This window comes from Triturus cristatus, chromosome 6 (assembly GCF_964204655.1).
Source record: "Triturus cristatus chromosome 6, aTriCri1.1, whole genome shotgun sequence".
In the NCBI taxonomy this organism is placed as follows: Eukaryota; Metazoa; Chordata; class Amphibia; order Caudata; family Salamandridae; genus Triturus; species Triturus cristatus.
The window spans coordinates 392,727,175-392,747,761 of NC_140589.1; the positions used below are offsets into that span (position 1 = coordinate 392,727,175).

At 42.9% G+C, this 20,587-nt stretch overlaps 1 protein-coding gene across 2 annotated transcripts in view; it reads right to left on the reverse strand.

Moving 5' to 3' along the window:
* Positions 1-315: 315 nt before the first annotated feature.
* The window catches only part of ACP1 (acid phosphatase 1), an 85,634-nt gene continuing 65,362 nt past the window's right edge, over positions 316-20,587 (reverse strand). For both annotated transcript variants that reach the window (XM_085610795.1, XM_085610794.1), the window contains exons 5-6: positions 9,541-9,646; positions 316-969 (exon numbers count right to left, since the gene is read on the reverse strand). In XM_085610795.1, coding sequence (XP_085466921.1) covers positions 892-969; positions 9,541-9,646 — 184 coding nt within the window. In that variant the 3' untranslated portion in view covers positions 316-891. The remainder of the gene's footprint in view (positions 970-9,540; positions 9,647-20,587) is intronic.

The window sequence follows — 20,587 nt, forward strand, 5'->3', positions numbered from 1 at the left end:
TGAGGGAACGTGTAGAATAAGAAGGCATCCACATTAACCACTGACAGCCTTTTTTTTAATACAATTTTCAAGAAGTGTCACAAGGAAGCAAGAGCAAGACCAGCTCTTAGGCAGCCACAGTCACGCTCACTCTGTTTGCAAACAGAATACAATTCATTTAAAAGATCAACTGAGCCAGCCGTAGGCTTTTCTGTGACTAAACTGAATCCCCAGTTCTACATCAAGGTAAGGTTAGTTCGCCCTGCCACTTTAGAGTATTCGGTCTGCAATCCACAATCAAAAACGAATTGTAACATTTGTCAACAAAACAATAACTTGATAACAAAACTTTTTATTATACCAGACTATTGTTAATATAAATTGAAACGGTCGCTACCTAATCACAAAGCATTTAAAATGACATTCATTTCATGTAGACACCTTAAGAAAACACATCATTTCTTGGAAAAGCTGAACACTAAAACGAATACATAATTCAGGACAATAAACCGTTGTTTTGTTTTATTAGGATTTGATAGATGTCACTGTAACACTAAAATATTTAATTTGTCATGTCTCTGAGTCATTTAAATATATGTGCAAAAAGAAAAAACTGTAATTATTTTCTCACAAAGTAGCTATTTGAAACGCATGAGAAAAAAAGGGTTGTATATGGTTAAAATACACTTATGTCGCTGTTCTGTCATCTAATCAAACAAAATATGTCAAAAAACACAGCAAGGTTTAGGAAAAGGCTAAATCGTGATTTTGTTTTTTTCCTAAATGGGTGTGAATGATTGCCTATGTCAACATGGATAATGCAGAGACTCAATTTCAGGAGCAGCAATTTTTTTGATGCAACTTCTTTTAGGGAAGTACAGAGAGTTGCGGCTTCGTCACATGGAACAAGGATCAATGACAATTTTCCAAAAATGATTTACAACATCTAAGACATTGCTGGTAGACGGTCTCAAAATCTTCATCCTTTCCCTAAAAATAAAAAAACATTGTTACTAAAAAGAGACAGACTTTTCAAACTGTTTCACGTAGATTAATGAATGTAGTACCAACTGACTGAAACCCCAAATATGCGTTATTAAATATAGGGTCACTGGAGGCAATTACAAGTAATCTTCTCCCAACACACATGGTACAAATAATATCAAAAACACAAGGATTCTTTTGACAGTTTTTCTCAAAAATTAAATATTGCGCAAACTATTAACACTGCTGCAGTCTAAAATATTGGGAAATTTCTTCCGTAATAGTACATCATTTAAATTGTAGTTTAATTGCTAAAAATCACCTCATCAACTATACGTTACTGTTAGTATTAGACACAGTCTTAATTTAATTTCTCATCCAAGGGTATTAAAAGTGAATTCGAAAAATTCATTCCATCATACAAATATAAAAAATAGTCATCAATGGAAAAAAACCTCCCTGTCAGTAATCCACCATGCAGAAATTACAGCAGATAGGAAAATAGTTCTCCAAGTAAGAGGATTCTATGTCAGAACCGAAGGTGAGAATTATGCTATTCTTTCTTCACTTTATTTCGAAATCAGCCATTTAAAAAAACACCAATAAAAACTTCATTGCCCATGAACCAAAGGGAAAAGTAAGGACTGCAGTTCAGTCAATAAACAAGCTGGGTCCCTCCACATATCCTCCTATTGACTCTCCTGCCTCCTCTTTCTTCACTGCTTCAGCAGCCGACAGTTAAGTGCTTCGGCCTCTCATTGAATTTTTTGCTATCTATGTAATGATTAATTGCCTATTCTTTGCTGTAGTATGTGTGTTTGGCTTATAATATTGCTGTTTCTCACAGTTGTTCCCCTAACGTAGCCCCGGGAATGCTGGGACGCTTCTTAGCAGCTGCTGCCGAAATATAGCATTTGACCGCAGGAGAGGTGTCAAGCCGGTGCACAGTGGTCTTTTGGCCGCTAAAGGGCACGTGCCGCGGATTAATCGACGAGTCTCTTGACGTGCTCATATCTCCGCACCTCCCCCGGTTGGAGCGCGATTCGGGAACTTCCTGTGAAGCCTATTTCAACTGGCCTGGCCGCAGAGTGCTTGGATTGACAGCCGCTGCCCGCCTGGAGTCATGACACCCCTTTTGAGGGGTTTGTATTGAGATTATGAGCTTTGAGGTAGTGGGCCTCTGCATCAAAAGTTGGGACACTGACCCAGACTGTGATTAATCCTAAAGTGCCCCGAGAACTGCCCCAACATCTCACCTGAAGGGCGTGTGTTGTCTCGGGGCTTGACCCTGAATGGCCGTGGGGCCAATCTCTTCAAATAATACTAACCTTATACACATACCTTTCCCAGCGTATTTCTCAGCCTTTTATGGACCCCTGAAGAGATGGAGTCTGAAGACTCGTATATGGAAGAGGAGTCAGTCTCCTACTTTTCAATCAAAGATTCATTTTGTGGCGCAATAGATGCTTCCATTCATAGAGCAGTCTCAGAAGCGGTGGCACCATTAGAGCAGGCACTCCAACAAATAGTGCAAAGATCCTTTAAAACCCTCCATCCGAGGGAAGACCTTTCTAGATGTCTAGGGCAGCCTGACGCACACATTCCCGAGCTCACACACAAACGCATAGACGACCCCTGGGTGGATTTGGATGCCTTTGCCAGGCTTAAAAATGCTTTTATGAACTAGGCTTTGCTACTGGCCCACTCAACCTCCATCTGGGGCTTTGACGCCAACAGGAGGCTGTCAACCCTCTTCCCCTCCTCCTGACAGGGATGATTCCCTCCACAGGGCCTGATGGAGATGTGGAACCTGATAAGCCATAGTGCCTGGCTGCGCACACACCCAGTGGTGACTCCCCACGTCATTCAAAAGTCCTGGATAAGAAATCTGATATGTTGGACCCAGAGAATCTATTACATGCTGATAAGAGCCCAGCGGAAAAGGTAGCCCGTTATGTAGTGGGCAAATTGCACAAACCTCTGGATAAAAAGTGCCCACCTGCGGCTTGACGTTAAAGTGGCACTGACGTCTCGAGCTAGACACGAAGACGGCCACTTTCTTGGCTAAACAGGTCAGGGACTCCAAGAAGGAAATTGACTGCTCTTGGAGGTCATGTGAGGATAAACCCCTTGATGTGACAGGACCTCGGACAAAGATTCGTGACATGGCAGAAGATGCCAAGGCATCAGGCACTCCCATATCACCGGAAATCCTTTCGGGCTGGGCCCAGCAAGCCATAATTTTCTGGGTAATGCCAATTGCGTCCTCTCTTCGGAGATGAGCTGGTTCCTTCTGATAAAGATCGACCCAAAGTTGAGGGACTTTGCAACCTCCGAGGCAGGTCAAGACGCACACTTAGCTCAGTAAATTAGTTTCTGCTTTCAACTCCTTAGATTACATATATACACTTCAGGCTTTCACAGGGCCTGGCCATGCCAGGGGGCACTCGGTCAGCCAGCCTCAATACCAAGCCTCCTCCAGAGGCCAAGGCTCCAAGTGAGGCCAATGGCATATGTATCCAGGTTCGGGGGTTTTTACCGCATCAGAGGCTACCCTCGTCACCGAGGCTCTAGAAGCAGTTCCAGAGAAGGCGGTAACACAGCCCATGGTGAGTGTACACCTCTTTTCCTACAAAAAGCTGGGGGGCAGGTTAGCACGCTTTGTTCACAACTGGAGGGTGGTGACTTCGTGCTCATGGGTCCTTTAAACAATTCAGGGTTTCCACTAGAGTTCTACGACACACCTTTCTACCGTCTCCGGATCTATGCTCCTCAGATATGGAGACTGTCGTCTTCGATGTGGAGGTAGAAGAGTTACTCTCAAAAGGGGCTATCAGTCCCACAGGATTCCTCCGCAATCTATTCCTGGTGGGGAAGCAGGACGGGAGCCAACATCCTGAAATCAACCTACGGAAATTCAACGAGTGATTGGTCTTCCATCACTTCAAAATGGAGAGGGATTCCCCTCCTACAGGACCTCCTAATACCCAATGATTGGTTTGTACACCGGAATAGCTAGCAGAAACCGTCGGCTCCGTTCAAGTCATTTGAACGGAGCCGACGGCTGCTGCTAGCTATTCAGAATCAGCGCTTATTGGCCCTCATCAAGGAGGCCTACACAGTCACATTCATTTGTGCACCTGCAACTCCAATGAGCCACGATTCAATTTTCTGGACCAAGCCCACACTGTACTCACAGGAAAGACCAGGGGAATATCTGCACCTTCGCCCACAAGACCGTACCTCATATTATGCCCTGAAGAAGTTCATTGTATATGAACAAAGCGCTTTGGCTGGTAACTTTAATTGTTGGGATACTTGTGAAAATAAAGGATCTACCAAGACAAAAAAAGACAAGACTATAGGACTTATTGAGAGACACGTTTTGCTTCAGAGTAGTGCACCACTCCAAACTTCTGGTTCACAGTCTTTAATAAGCAAAGTCAAAGTCTGAAAAATCATCCTGCACTAATGACTGACGATAAAGATCTAAAGAAAGTAGGACAATTTTCTCTTGTACCTCATTTATCAAATACCATTTATCTTACCAAACTTTTTTGAGGGGAAAAACTAGACAGACTCTCCGCCATATTGGACTGGCCTTACTAGAAATGGCTATACTTTACAAATTATTCAGCGGCTCAAATCTAGTGTTTTAAAGATTTCACTGAGTGTGATCTCTTAATGCTCCAAAAATAAAAACATCTGTCAGCACCTAGCTCTGGGAATGTGTCTTAAGTTGGATGGGGAAGTTTGACTGCTTATTGCTGATATTCATTATACCAAGTCCTAGTCATCTAACCCCTTCCAAATATAGGTACATTCAAGTTTAAGATAGAGTGATACTTGCTGTACAAAAACCAGACATGTGCAAACATTTTATACAGTAAGTTGATAGCACAGATAAGCTCTTTCTTTGTTTAATGTTATCAGTGTCCACCAACTGGTAGGATGGCCAGGTATATAGCTTTAATTTTACAGTTTTGAAGTATCAACATGACAAAAATAACAAGACCTGGCACAGCCAATGGCCATGGTTCCTCACTGGATGCACGCTATGCTCAGTAGATTAAACCAGATGAGCAATCTGTAGCTCCCGGTCTTTTGGTCCTGTCAATGCTGGTTTTGTCATGGTTTTTGCAAAACTTTATTGTTGGAGAAGCTGCTAGGTCCTGGTCTATTTAAAAAAAATGGCTAGAATCAAAAATGTTTTTGGGCCTTAAAAACATACATTGCTGTAGTAGTCCCTGGCACGGAACAGAAGTACTTTAAGCGTGAATGGGTTCCTTGTGAAACACCGAAATACCAACACTCACAATGAAGTTAGCCAACGACTGAAGTGGGCTCACCAAGTATAGTTGTTATACATTTAATTTGTTTGTAAAATCAAAGGCCTTGGCTGACACAAGACCTCAAAATGAAATCATCTGAAGTTTGGGAAGGAAGAACAAAGTAATGAAAATGAAAGTATTACAATAGGTTAAAGTATCCAAATATCTGACATGAGTTCACAAAGGACGCAGAAACTGGCTGTGATGGACCTGTTTTGTCAGGATGAACTGAACAGTCCAAGCTGCTATAAACATCGCCCACAGGATTTGGACTTTATTGTGCAGGCCTGTGCAGTCAATGATTTAAACTGAGGCTTAGTCGGTTCACCTGTGCCCACTAAGAAGAATTCATCAATCTCTCAATGCAACTGGCCTGCAACACAGCTCCAACAACAGACTGGAACAGACTCACAGTCTAGTGGTATATCGTCCGTTCAACTCTGTGTGGAAAGGGGTTTACCTTAATGGGGCAAGAGAACTTCTGGACAGAGGAGGGTAATATTTCATGGTATTCAGCCCCCACGAGGATGACTCCCCTTCCCTCTGACCTGTCAAATGTGCAACAATCCACTTATTTGGTAACAGAGAAAATAAATTTATAGGATTAAAGGGATGTACTACTCTGAGGGCCAGACGGTGAACACCTCGCTAACCTCACATGGAAGATAGGAACTTTGGACTGTGCCCCTTGGCCCAGATACTGTTCCTAATGATGATATATAACAACTGCTGAGGGATATGAACACCCTTACATTCAAGTAAGACAATTTCAAAGGGTAGGTATACAGAGGATGACTTTTCTTTAGACAAGAGATGCAGAGGGTAAAGGGATTCGTTTCTGCAACCAATCAGTGACACAAGTATGGTCAACAGTTAAAGCATAGTGGTCCAAGGTGCCTGAGCTGAAGGAGAAAGAGAAGAGTAGGTAAATGGCAAACAAGTATCAAAGATGTAAAAAGAATTTGAGCAGACCAGTCTACAAATTTTTTGACTGCAAAACATGCAACACAGTATTAATGATCACAACTCCGATTAACACATTTGAAGCATTCTGGGTCCTGCGTCTAGGTGGCAGGGCTGTATTGAGAATGACAAAGAGCCTGGAAGTACGAAAACAGTCTTTCCGGGAGAAGGAGACGTCTGAGCGAAGGTGGAAGACCTCAAACCTGAGTTGGTGCAGGCTACCTTGAGCTGCAGGCCCATAAAAGTGGGCTTGAATGAAGGCTCTTAAGTAAAGAAACATTTATTAATTGCTAAAGTGCAAGTGCTTCACTGAACACAACAGGTATGTTACATTGAATTATCACAAGGAATTCTTTTTATAGGGGTGGTCTGTGAATGATTATTGAGTTTGTACATAGGCAGAATACTATGTTAGCTGACATGAGCAGTGTTGCCACTAGATAGACCACTGCTGCTTCCAGGAGGAGGTTGCAGACTCCATGCAACATATGCTATTTTAGAGCACTATACCAGTCTATTTGCAATCAATTTCATCACGGACAGCAGCTCTTGAAAGTTTCCCACATCCCCTCAACAAATATATATATATATATTTTTTTTTTTTACACCAAGCAATATTTTGAGAGTTAACAAAATAGGACACGATTTGCTATAGAGCACCACAAAGTGAAACAAGCATTTGCAATGCAATAGGTCTCGCATTTGCGAGACTTTAAGCTATTAGCAATGTAAATAACAATGCCTTTTATTTATTGGTTTTAAAAATAAAGACATAAATAAAAGACATTGTCATTTACAATGCCAATAGCTGAAACTCTTGCAACTCTTGCAAGAGTTGCAAATGCGAGACCTATTGCATTGCAAATGCTTGTTCTCCAAAGATCTTGGAACAGGGGAGACGATTGTCTTTGATTGAGCAGGAAGGGTGTAGAATTCGATCTGCTGTCCCCACTGCGGTACTTTCAGAACCCGTTTGTCTGTGGTTGAGGAGCACCATGCCTGCTGGAAATATTGAATCCTGCCACCAAACCTGTACTATGGCCAATCTATTATTCCCCTAGTTGGGAGCGCTGGCTAGTGTTCTAGGGAACAGGTTTTCCCTTCTGAAGCTTCCTGGAAGAGAATCTGGGTTGAAACCTTGTTCTTGGTTCTATAGTCTGCTGCTGTTTTGAAACTGTCTGAACGATCTTACCTTAAACTGATAAGTGCCCCTCTGGGCAGACTGCTTTTGAAAAGACGACGAATGCTTCCTTTCTTCAAATATCTTAAGAAGTTTCTCCTCCAGTTCAGGCCCAAACAACTTATCCCCTTTAAAAGACATTCTTAACCTCTTCAGTGCCCATGACGAGATAGTCTCGTCATGGAGCACGGTTGCGCTGTGCCCATGACGAGACTATCTCGTCATGAACCCCACCCACTAATACAACGCCCGGCACAGGAGGGGGAAAGGGCGTGGCACTGAAGGGGTTAAGGCTGCAGACTTTTGTGTAGACTGTGTAAGGAATTGTGGCTTTAAGAGGCACGCACACAGTAAATACTGCTGGGCCCGCTCAGAAGTGTCTTCCTGATGATTTCTATCCCACGCGGTCATAATTATGGCCTCGAACGCACCTTCTTCGCACACATGAGAGGCTACCAACCGCATACTCACGCCCATTTGTCTCTACACACCCAGCACGACCGCTCTCATACAAGACCGCCAGCATTAATTAAGCCATGCCGACTCGCAGGCTCACAGAGACCAATCTTCAGCCTGATGTGCACGCGTCTCGTGCACCTGCTGCAACCCCTTTAATAATGGCATGTTGTTTGTAAATGGTGAGGCCTCGAACGCCCATATCGAGGACGAGGGAAATAGAAGTAATTGAAGTCCACACTTAAAGTGGCAAACGGAAAACTACTTGAAATGGAAAGTGACGGTCTAAATGGGGGTGTGCCGCACATTACTTGGGACCACTTGGCCATTGTGTTTTTCTTGAACTTTTTATTTTTTCCCATTAAGTTATTTTCTTCTTCCATCTGTTTCCTGTATTGCCTTTTCTTCATTCTTTACACAAAAATTGGGGGTGACCATGACAACAAGAGAAGGCACCGTCTAAATGTAATTTTCGCCACGGGAAGAAAGCATTTATTGCGGCACTGACTGCGATCGCTATTTAAAAAAAAAAAACACGCCCGCTAGTGGTGTGCGCGCGCCACAGCGAGCCATAGGTTTTCAATTATCGCACCCGTGTCTGGGCACGATAATTGAAACCACATGGGCTTTGGTGCACGTAAAAGCCACCAATAGGCCATGGGCGGAGCAATGCGCCCGCCTTTGGCCTATTGCTTGCTCTGTTTAAAAAAAAAAAAAACACGCACTCAAAGCCCAATAGCGGAACCCAAAAGTAAAAGCACAAGCACGAGCGTGTGCGATTCCAGGGTCCGTTTTCAAACCCCTGACAAAAGGGCTCTCGTCTGCGCGAGCAGTGCTGCGCTCTGCAATGCAGGGCGCGAGCCCTAAAAAACTAGTGTTGTGGGAGAGCAGGCTATGACCAAGAGGCTTCCTTAACTTTTTTCAGCTGCCTTTTAATGAAAAACATGAAACACCTATGTGAATAGCAAGCTAAAAATTATTTTCTCCAGCTAGATTCAATTAGTCCCACAGTAGGTTGACCACCTCACTTAAGGTCATTATGTATGCTGCCTCCAGTCCTAAACCTTTTGGCTACGAATTTTTGCTTTCAGGTGTGTTAATTCTATCCAGCAGGTTTGGTGCACTCATTGCATAACTACAGTATCCACAATGTAGAAGGTTATCACATAAAGGTTCTGGAATGAAGTGTTTTAGTGATCAGAAATCACCATAGCCAGAAGCGAAAAATTAACCGCACAAGAACAGGAAAAAGTGACTCATGAAGATACAGAATACAGTGTCAATCATTGGTTAAACCATTTATATTCATTTGAGTCCGTAACCTTTGGCATCAATACGACCTAAATATACTGCATAATAAAGACAGAGAAAATGAAATCTTTGCAGAAGGAAAATATGTTCAAAGGGAAAGAAATAGAGGCAAAACATGTTTGGACTTGTTCGGTAGAGTGAAGGAACTTAAGCAGGTGTGTCACATGCATATGTTTACTAATCTTTACATATTTTTGGGACATGCAAATTCTGTTCTGATTCCTATGTCTAACATCTACCATCAATATGGGGGAAGCAGACTAATAGAAATAACATATACACAAAGCATAGCAGCTATTTTTATGCTCAATAAAATATGGTTCTACTGCGGCTTACATAATACGGATCTTCAATGATGCGACATTTCTGTGGATCATAGCTTCCAAGAAGTTCAATTTTTGATTTGCAATTTTGAACTTTATCACTTTTTCTTTTCAGATCTCTAGGGGAAAAACAGATACATTAGTTGTAAACCAACAATGTTTACAATTCAATGCACTGACTATGCTTTTATTTCATAGAACAATTATGCAAATTATACAATAAAACGTTGTATGAAAAAAACAAAACCCATCATGAATTTGCGAATGTTCTAAATCCAGAATTTCTCAAATGTTACCATCTGCTGAATAGGTTAACAAGGAAAGAAACAAGTGGAAGTGGCCATGACATAAGTACAGCTAAGCTTCAAGTTACCGTGTGGGGACGTATTAGTTAACCAGCTAGGTACTTTCCATGGAACCTCCGCTTTAACTAACTACAAAAGGTATTTTCAGGGTACATTAGATTAGGCAATTGGCCACAATCGAACAGAATTCTTTTTTTGTTTATTAATCCTTTTATTACATTTTATAAAACAACACATATAACAAGTAGCGTAGCATTGACATATCTCCAAGGGTCAATACAGCAAAAATTCGGTCATGCATCTCATAGAAAGTAAAAAAGAATGACACAGCAGCAATTCCCATACATAGTCTCATGACTCTTGATTCAAGGAGTAGTCCCATTATGGATTCTAGGACTTTAAAAGTCCTCTTCCACCATTCATCGATAGGATCACCTGGACTACGGCAACGCCTTATACGCCGGAATCAACAGAACTCTTCTACACAAACTCCACACCATCCAGAACGCCGCAGCCAGACTCATCCTCGGGACACCACGTCACAAACACATGACCCAACACCTACGAGACCTCCACTGGCTCCCCGTCGAGAAGAGGGTCACCTTCAAACTACCCACCCACACCTACAAATCTCTTAACATCGCACCCAAATACCTCAATGAAAGTCTCCTTCCACGTACCCAAGAGGAGCCCCCACTCCACCAACCCCGCCTTGGCAGAGGTCCCCCGCAGCCACAGAATCAGAGCAGGTGGGACAGCCTTCTCCTACATCGCAGCCAAAACCTGGAACGAGCTCCCTGTGAACATCAGATGCTCCCCGACCCTGCACACGTTCAGGAGAGACCTCAAAACCTGGCTCTTCGACTGATTCGGAGCTGCCCCCATCCCCCCAGCACCTTGAGACCCTCAGGGGTGAGTAGAGCGTTTTATAAACCCCGGATTGATTGATCGCCACAGGGACCAAACATTTTCCCATTTTGTGGGGCATCCCCAGCCTAAATATATGGTTCTTTCAGTCAACATGCACAAGTCCATATCTCATCCCCATGTGTCCACAGTTGGTGCATCTCGCAGGCCCCACAAACGCGCTATATGTCTTTTGGCAACTGACAGGCCCAGCTCTACCCACAATTTATTGTACCTAGGTGGTGGGTCATCCACACAGATGTGTAGGAAGCACATCTTGGCTGAGTCTGGGATCTTTATTCCTAGGATCTTTGGTCAGTTTTTGCAATGCCAAGCAGTAGGACCGAATATTAGGACAGGCCCATACAATATGGAAGAACGTGCCCCTCTCCCCACAACCCCGGAGTCTGATATCCGATGGACTACAACCCATGGCAAAAATGTTGTTGCGGTCGTGGTATGAACGGTATAGGATTCGTAGTTGAATAAGACGGAACCCTGATTTGATAGCCACCTCCTGAAATGCCCCAGTGGCCCTTTCCCACTCGCCCTCCTCAAAGTGTGCCCCATCAATCTTCCATTTAGAGCGTAGAGTCGAAAGGATGTCTGGAGAGTTATTAGTTAGTTTCTTATAGATTAATGAGATGGTCTTTTTTAGTAGTGGCTCCGTAAGGATACAGTCCTCCAAAGGCGATGCCTCAGGAATCACGGTGAGTGTGGTAATATGCATCAATAGTGCCTGTGGGTGCAAGCTCATATTGAGTCTACATTTCGGCTAAACTGAGCACAGAATCCCCCACCCAAATATCTCCCAAAGTTGATATGCCGATAAGGCTCAATTTTCTGAACCCCTGGATCTTGCCGCACCTCTTTCAGGCCGTCACTTGTCCACAGGGGACATCCCTGTTACTTTTCCTTTCCATCCCAAAAAGGCAGTAGCAGCCTGCCAGACCTGGGACATGGCTTGGGTTTGAGGCAGAAACCCACTCAATGCATTTGATTTGTAGAGTACTCCCTGGTTGCCAGCAGCTCCCCATCCCCACGAGAACCTCTCCAAATGTAGTGCTGAGTCACCTCAGGCAGCAAATGCCCAGTCATTAACCACCGCCAACTGTGTGGCCCAGTAATATTGTGTGATGTCTAGGAGGCCAATCACCCCCATTGGCAAACTCCACTTGTGAGCTTTTTGAGGGCTAGGTGGGGTGGGCTCGAATTCCACAGAAGGAGGCAGAGTAGAGACTCCGCCTTTGTAAAGAATTTGTCAGGCACACGGTATGGAGAGTTTTGGAGGGCATACATCATACGAGCTAGCATCATCATCTTGAACATCGCCGCTCTACCCAGTAGGAAGACCGGCAATTCCCTCCAATGTTGGATGTCTGCTCTAAAGCGGACCAGTATACGGACCAAGTTCTGTTGATAGAAGAGATGGGGATCGTTTGTGACGTAAAGTTCTAGATATTTAAAGCGCTTGCCAGATGAACATCGCTGGGCAGAACAGGCATAGGGCATTGACAGTTTGTCCCGAGTGTCGCCCAAACATTCGCATGATCTGATTCAGTCTGGCAATTGTCATGGGGGATCTGTAACATAGAAGAGGACATCATCGGCATATAGTGAAATAGACTCTTCCCAAGGTGCCCCCCCCCCAATGTATACCCTGTATCATTGGGTCTTGTCTGAGCCATGCTGCCAGGGGTTCCAAGGCCAGGGAGAAAATTAATGGAGAAATTGGGCAGCACTGTCTTGTGCCCCTAAAGTGGACAAAGTTGTTGAAGACTGTTCCGTTTACTTGGACCTTGCGCCATGGGGTCATTATATATGAGGAGAATCCAGCCTATGAAAGTGGCACCAAACCCCATGCGTTCCAGCACTTCAAACATGTAGGTCTACTCCAAAGTATCGAATGCCATGGAGGCATCCATAGATAACACCATTGTTGAAACTGCCTCGTCCCTAGAGCCTGCCAGAACACCAAAGAGTCTCCAGAGATTGTCTGGTCCTCCATATTTGGCATGAAACCGGATTGATCTGGGTGGACCAAAGATGTTATTACCCGACGAAGACGGATGGCAAGGAGCTTAGCTAGGAGTTTTATCTCTACATTAAGGAGCGAGATGCGTCGATATGAGCTAGATTTAATATAACAGAATTCTTAATCACAAGAGAACAGTTGTTGGGTCACTTTGCTTATAAAGTCATTCACTTTCTTATTCCAATGTAAACAATGCTTCTGAATCTGATGGTCTAAACAAAATTGCAAAAAATTCAAACTAAAGCTAGCAGTTTCATAGCTGGGAATCATATATTCGATTGATGTCATGAGTCATTTAGAATTTGTCTATGGTAGATGTCCAACAAAACTCCTATTCTGAGTCCAATCCCTAGATGCTGGAATTATGCACAACTGAATATGGAATACACTTATGTTGCCAAACATATACATCTGAAAATATACAGTGACAAAATGCATATCTCAGAAAATAAATATAGTGTGTAGGAGATCATGAAGGACTCCACATAAACATTATCAATTTTGTTGAAAAGACCATGTTTTGATCATCACTGTATAGGTCCAAAGTCTCCAGTCACATTAGCACTGTAGACAATATCTGGAATGCATAAAATTGGTCTTGAAGAATTCAAGCTAGGAAACAAGGTCAGGTAAAGAGAGAAACATACAAGTGTTATATTTTTGGTAACCTACAAAATTAAAGCCAAAACATCCTCCTTAATAGGTAATCAACCACAAAACAGTCTATATTTGTGCAGGCAAGTTCATCTTGCTTCAGGACAAAGATTTTGTGACCTGCCTCGGATTAAACTTTACCATCTTTCATACAAATTTCTGTTAGGAAGATCAAGCAGTTTCTGATAATGGAATGACAAATCTTAGAGAAGATAGAAGTAAGCAATTCTCAGTAACTGATCTGGGATTTGAATGACAGCTTAGAATGAAACATTTATTGCGAAGAGCATCTTGGTACCGGGACGAAGGTTACTGAGAACTTCAACCACAGAGCAGACAAAGTGAAGCACCACACAGTTGTACCCATCAGGCATAACAAATTATCATTATATGAGAATGCGGTTGTTTTGTTTTGCGGGAATCTGGCCCTCTTTGCCTTCTGGACCGTAAAAAGTATCTCTGATTTGAGTGGAAATTTCTAACTTGAGGCCACACACATCAGCACCTTTAGTGAAGGAAAGGTATTAAAAATAAGTGAGAGAAGACTCCTACAGTATTGTAGTATTAACCTCTAACTTTTACAATATAAACCACTTTGTCTACTCTGCTACCGTCATTACAAGACCTCTTTCAGAAAGAAGAGACTGGAGCAAAAATTAAGCAATTTCATTTTTTTAAAGAAGCAGGGATAGGCACCATTGTGCCACAAAGCCGTACTTCTTTTTTGGTTTTACTGCCCTATTTAGTTTCTGTGTGTTTGTGGCACTATGCGAGAAGATACTCTGAACTACGTTGCAGTATGTCTGGCCATTTAAGCAACCACCCATTACACAGTTTGATTAGATGCCAATTAATACTAAAAGAATAAAAAGTGGTCAAAGCTCCAGATGAATGGCATAATACTACTTAAAAAATTAAATAAAGGCACATTGCTGACCGATTGCCTTAAAAAACACAATGTCACACATCAAGGATTAGATTCGTTTTTGCAATGAATAATTGTATAAATTGTATCCAAATGTTTCAAAAGTGTGTAGACTTAGAAGAAATAAAGCTAAAAAAGAGACTGTGAGGGATGATTAAGTAAAGGAAGCGGAGGGCCTTTCTACATTGGAAAAGAATTGAGGTGGTGTACTGTTTAGGAGTCATGCTTGGCCAGGACCCGGTTGGGATTTCAGGCCAACTGTGATGGATCAGAATTAAATCTAATCACAAAGGAGCTCCACAGTATGTGGAGGAGGGAACAAGAGGCGTGGGGTTCTAGGAGCTAGCAGCCTCCACTACTGAATGTTTACCACAAAGAGCTGCTCCTAGTGCGATGACCCAAATACGGTTACAAAAGCATTGCGAGTATAGGCATCTCACAAAATGCGACGGACTGGCCTCACACACCACCTGGTGTCATGCTTCATCATCGGACAGTCCTCGCCCTCTAAAACTTTCATTTGATAGAGGGCGGGCATACACCCGACGACAGGGATGCACTTCTAAATTACTAAGTGGGGGCCCGTGATAATGTGAGTGAAATTAAAAATCATTATAGTTGTCAGAAGTTCTGTTTTAATGTGACTAATAACCATATGATATTAAAAGCATTGGACGGTGAATGGGATAGTTAGTGTTCCCTAGCCGTCTCGTGAGTGGTCAACATGTTTCTGCCGTAACAGCCCAGGTGGGTCCAAGGCATTCATCAGGACCTAAGTGTACAAGGGGCTCCATTCTTACCAACTGGTGGCAAGAAGTTACCACTGCGCGGTTATGGCAAAGGCCACTCTCCACTTCCTAAATGGCTTCCAAAGGTCAAGCCTAAAAAGAATATGGTAGAAATCAGAAATACTTGTAACATTTAAGCACGGGTCAAGAGAACATGAAAAAATGAATTTTAACAAGAGAACAATGCATGCATTGGTTTCTATGAGTGAGTGATCTTTTCACTTGACTTTGTGACACTCTATGTGTGTACACATAAGTGGAAAAAATGTAGGGGAGGAGGGCTCCTACTTGTCTTACTCTAATTGCAAGAACTACTTGTCCCATGGGGGGAGGGGAGGGGAAAATCCTGTTATCCGCTCTGTAAAGGAAAGCATAAAAAACACATGGTGCATGAATGAATGTATTGGAGGAAGGTCTCCAAACATCAGTTCAACACACCCACACTCACACCCAAACGAGTAAATGGATACTCGCGTATCACTCAGCCCAAGCACACTCTTACTGTCACAGGAAAGGTTTCCCTCATGTATCCTAGGCGGCTGCTCCCGGTCCTCCTGAATGTTGGAATGGGAGGTGGTGCCGGGGGTTATATAGTGTGGCCGTATTGTTAATTGATGGTGATGGCGTGAGTTAGGTCAATTAAGTGCCTCCCGGTGTGTGCCTTCCGGTGTCCCGAGCGGTGAAGAGAAATTAAAGACGGTAAACGCCTGGTCTGAAGTTGGCGATTCATGCGCGTCCAATAGAATCGCGTGCAGGGCCTGGTGTGCCCAAACAAGGAATTGTTTGGGGCGGGGCGGGAAGCATAATTGGTGGTGGGTGCATCTATTGGGATGAATATCCCAAGTGGGATGGTGATGTAGGAGCGCAAGCTCGCGTCTGAGCGTGACATGTCAAGGCGCGTAGGGTTGTCATGGCGATGCCGGTAGCATCGGCGGACGGAATGGTGAACGCGGAGGGAGATGCCATGGTACGCCCCCATTTGGCTACTGGCAACAACCCTATTTTCCACCAGGCTTCGGATTCCCACCAGGCCCGCCGCCTTTTTTTATTCCAGGGCAGAGGGAGAGGCCGACAAAGAAGAAGAAACACAAGGGTGCAGTGGGAGGACCAACATCCCCAAGGAGTGACTACCAGGAGCAGAGGGAGGACGGACAAGCCTTCGACAAGCAGGGAATAACGAATATTGTCAACATCAGCAGACACACTATATAACCCCCAGCACCTCCCTCCCATTCCAACATTCGGGAGGACCGGGAGCAGACGCCTAGGATACATGAGGGAAACCTTTCCTGCGACAGTAAGAGTGTGCTTGGGCTGAGTGATACGCGAGTATCCATTTACTCGTTCGGGTGCGAGTGTGGGTGTGTTGAACTGATGTTTGGAGACCTTCCTCCAATACATTCATTCATGCAACATGTGGTTTTTATGCGTTCCTTTACAGAGCGGATAACAGGATTTTCCCCTCCCCTCGCCCCCAGGGGCAAGTAGTTCTTGCAATTAGGGTAAGAAAAGTAGCAGCCCTCCGCCCCTACATTTTTTCCACTTATGTGTACACATATAGAGTGTCACAAAGTCATGTGAAAAGATCACTCACTCATAGAAACCAATGCATGCATTGTTCTCTTGTTAAAATTCATTTTTTCATGTTCTCTTGACCCGTGCTTAAATGTTACAAGTATTTCTGATTTCTACCATATTCTTTTTAGGCTTGACCTTTGAAAGCCATTTAGGAAGTGGACAGTGGCCTTTGCCATACCCGCGCAGTGGTAGCTTCTTGCCACCAGTTGGTAAGAACGGAGCCCCTTGTACATTTAAGTCCTGATGAATGCCTTGGACCCACCTGGGCCGTTACGGCAGAAACATGTTCACCACTCACGAGACGGCTAGGGGACACTAACTACCCCATTCACCGCCCAATGCTTTTAATATCATATGGTTATTAGTCACATTAAAACAGAACTCCTGATAACTATAATGATTTTTAATTTCACTCACCTTATCACGGGCCCCCACTTAGTAATTTAGAAGTGCATCCCTGTCGTCCGGTGTATGCCCACCCTCTATCAAACGAAGGTTTTAGAGGGCGAGGACTGGCCGATGAAGCATGACACCAGGGGGTGTGTGAGACCAGTCCGTCACTTTTTGTGAGATGCCTATACTCACAATGCTTTTGTAACCGCATTTGGGTCATCACACTAGGAGCAGCTCTTTGTGGTAAACAAACATGGATCAGAATCAGCCAAGCTTTGCGGATCATGGTTTCAACACAGGACTTCACGAAGTCAAATTTCTCCAGAGGGGCAAAAAAGGCTTATGCTGATGGCTTCAGGACTGTAAACAAAAGCTCTGAGAAGCCAAAGATGTATTATGAAGCACTGACTGGTGGCAATAAGTGAACCAATTCTAATTGAATGCCATCGGAAAGCCTTGCTGCAGGTCCTTTTTGCCTGCTTGCAAACTATTCCAGAAGACTGCTGAAAATAGCTGATAAATGACTTTAGTCATTAGAGCTTCCAAACTATTCATAAGAACTGCCTTGTTAAAATAAGAAGGCATTCCTACTCTTCTGGAAACAAACTTTTACCCGACTGGGAGCAGAATCCCAAAGGGATGTTCTGCAAACGAATCACTCTTTAGTGCAGACGTGAGAAAAGGTCCAGGCCCAGCTTGTTTATTTGTGAAGTTGTATCCATGTAAACTCTCAATTGCCACCTTAAAGGTTAAGCGGGCAGAAGTTACTCATCACAGCCTTCCTTCTTCACGAAGTAGCTCTATTGACGCCTAGCAGGACATACTTTTCATACCTCATCAAGGCTTAATCACCGTCAGCAGGCAAGCCCAGCCGAACTGAATTAATTACTGCTAAAGCTTTGAGACAGCACAAAATACATTTTTACAAAATTACAATTCTAATATTTATCGAAAATCTACCTTTAGACCTGAACTATATTTTGGGTTAATGTGAAAAGTTAGAAATTCTAATTACTAGCAGACCTCTTCTTAAAGCTACTTGACTTATTTAATGCATAAACGTAGGCTATTCTACATAGCAACGTGTTTTCTTTTGGACATGGTCCTGTTGTGTTTGTACAGCAAGCAGTCAGACAAAAGTGGTGGGCCTGAAGACCCCCAAAGACTACTGCAGGCTTAATTAATGGCTTACTCCAACTGTTTTATTTAATTATCGATAGAAGTCCACAAGAAAGGTGGTGTACCAAATTCACCAGTGGTATAAAGGGTAAATGTCACATATGGACGTCAGTGTACACATGGAAACATGGGAAATTTACAAGGCCCAACTCACATACAGAAAGACCTATGGCTAACTTAAAAGAGAAAATAACTGCAGAATCCAGGAAGTTCATACGATAGGTACATATGATGACCGATCCTAACATTGATGGACAAAAGAACACTACAACGCTACCCCTCTGTTTTACCCAGCGTTAAAACAGACCTTACTCACTAAAAATGTAAACTGAAGGCTCCTCAACCTCAGAAGTGATTCTTCATCTTCTGCTGTTTAAGATGGAGGGCTTAAATACAAATCTGTAGGAAGCAAACTGGATTCCTTTTTAAAAAAATTTATTGAGACATCAGAGACAAAACATAAAAATTGACAGCAAAATACAAAAAGGGAAAAGAAACATCCCCGATGTCCAATTTTTCCAATTTAAACCCCCCACCCCGGTGGATCCAAACAGGGAGGGAGAATAGCAAAGAAAAAAGATATAAACCATACAAACATACTAAGGGGGACTTTACACCCCAATAACTAATAATCCTTATTTACCCACTTGGTTAATGGTTCCCATATCTTTTCCCCTTTAGCCCTTGCCCGACAACCTCTTCTCCTAAACACAGAAATCTCCCAGTTGTAAAAATAGATTAATTTACTAAACCACACATGTATTGAAGGGGGATCCTGATCTAGCCAGGCAGTAGCCAAACAAAGTCGTAATACAGCCATTATGATATAAACCAACTTTCTGTTAGCCTCCTCTATTTCTGGATTACAAATCCCAAGCATTATAATCTGGGGGGTCAATGGGACTAGATAACCAAATATAGATTCTAGACGCGATTCAACTTTAATCAGCAGTTGACTGGGACAGGTAGCAAACATATGTGTGCTATCTGCTGCAGCAGCCCACACCTAGAGCAATGTATCCCCGAAGACGCCCCCCCCAATCGATAAATACGCGCCGGAGTTCTATATAAATCACACCAAGTTTTAAAGCATTGTACCTGCAAGCCTGCCGAAATACAAGCCGTTTGACTATACATGAGAGAGTCTTCACATTCTGCCTGTCCGGCATGTAATACCATTTGCCATCTATCAAAATGTTTGGCTAAATCGTCCCCCATCACACCGTTTAGAAGTTTATATAACGAAGATGTTGTGGCTTGCCCTCCAAAAATGATATCTAATAAAGGAATTCTATACCGAGACAATAATTTTCTCGTAAGGAAATCCCTTATCTGTAAATATTTTTTTTTTTAAATTGTTCTTGATCCCAAATTTCTCTTTTAAAGCCTCAAAGGTCAAAATTTTAGTGTCAGAAATAAAATCCCCTACACACCAAATACCTTCTTCAATCCAGTGTTTAAAACATGCATCTTGAAATGTATCCGAAAGTAGAGTATTATTTACTAATGGGGAGTATAAATGCAACTGCCCAATCCCAACCTTTTTCCTAACTGCTGTCCAGACCCGGTAAGCTCCAAGCAAAACCTTAAATTTAACCCTCTTAAAATAGGCATAATCTATATGACGCATAAGAAGTCCTCTGGCTTCGATCCCATAAATCAAACGATAAATTGAAATTTCCCCAGCTTGCGAATTCCCCCCGTTTAGCAATTCCCCCCATCTGTTTCAACGCAGTTGCCCAATAATAAGTTTGAAAGTTAGGGACAGACCACCCTCCCCTGTCTCTAGATAGAATCATATATCTAAGAGCCCTTCTGGGTCGCTGCCCCGCCCATAAGAACCATGAGACTAACTGATCAAGTTTCTGAAGCCAGATTTTATTTATATCTAAGGGAATCGCTCTAAAAAAATATAAAATTTTAGGAAAAAATATCATCTTAATGACATTGCTTCTCCCAATTAATGTCAAGTATAGCTTATTCATCCTTTGCGAGTCGTATTTAATTTTCTGTATTAATGATATCAGATTAATATCCACTATATCCTGAATTTTAGAACTTATTTCAATGCCTAGATATCTAGCACTTGATGTTATCCGTGGATCGGTTAAAGTAATTTTTTCATTAATGACAATTTGCGTTTTCAGTTCGTTCAGATGATAGCCAGAAATACTGCCAAATTGCAGCGTTAAATTATTTATTTCCACAAGAGTGGACCGGGGTCAGTTGTTATAATGGCCAAGTCATCGGCATATGCCAAGATTTTAACGTTCCCCCCTCTAGCAGGAACAGCTTGG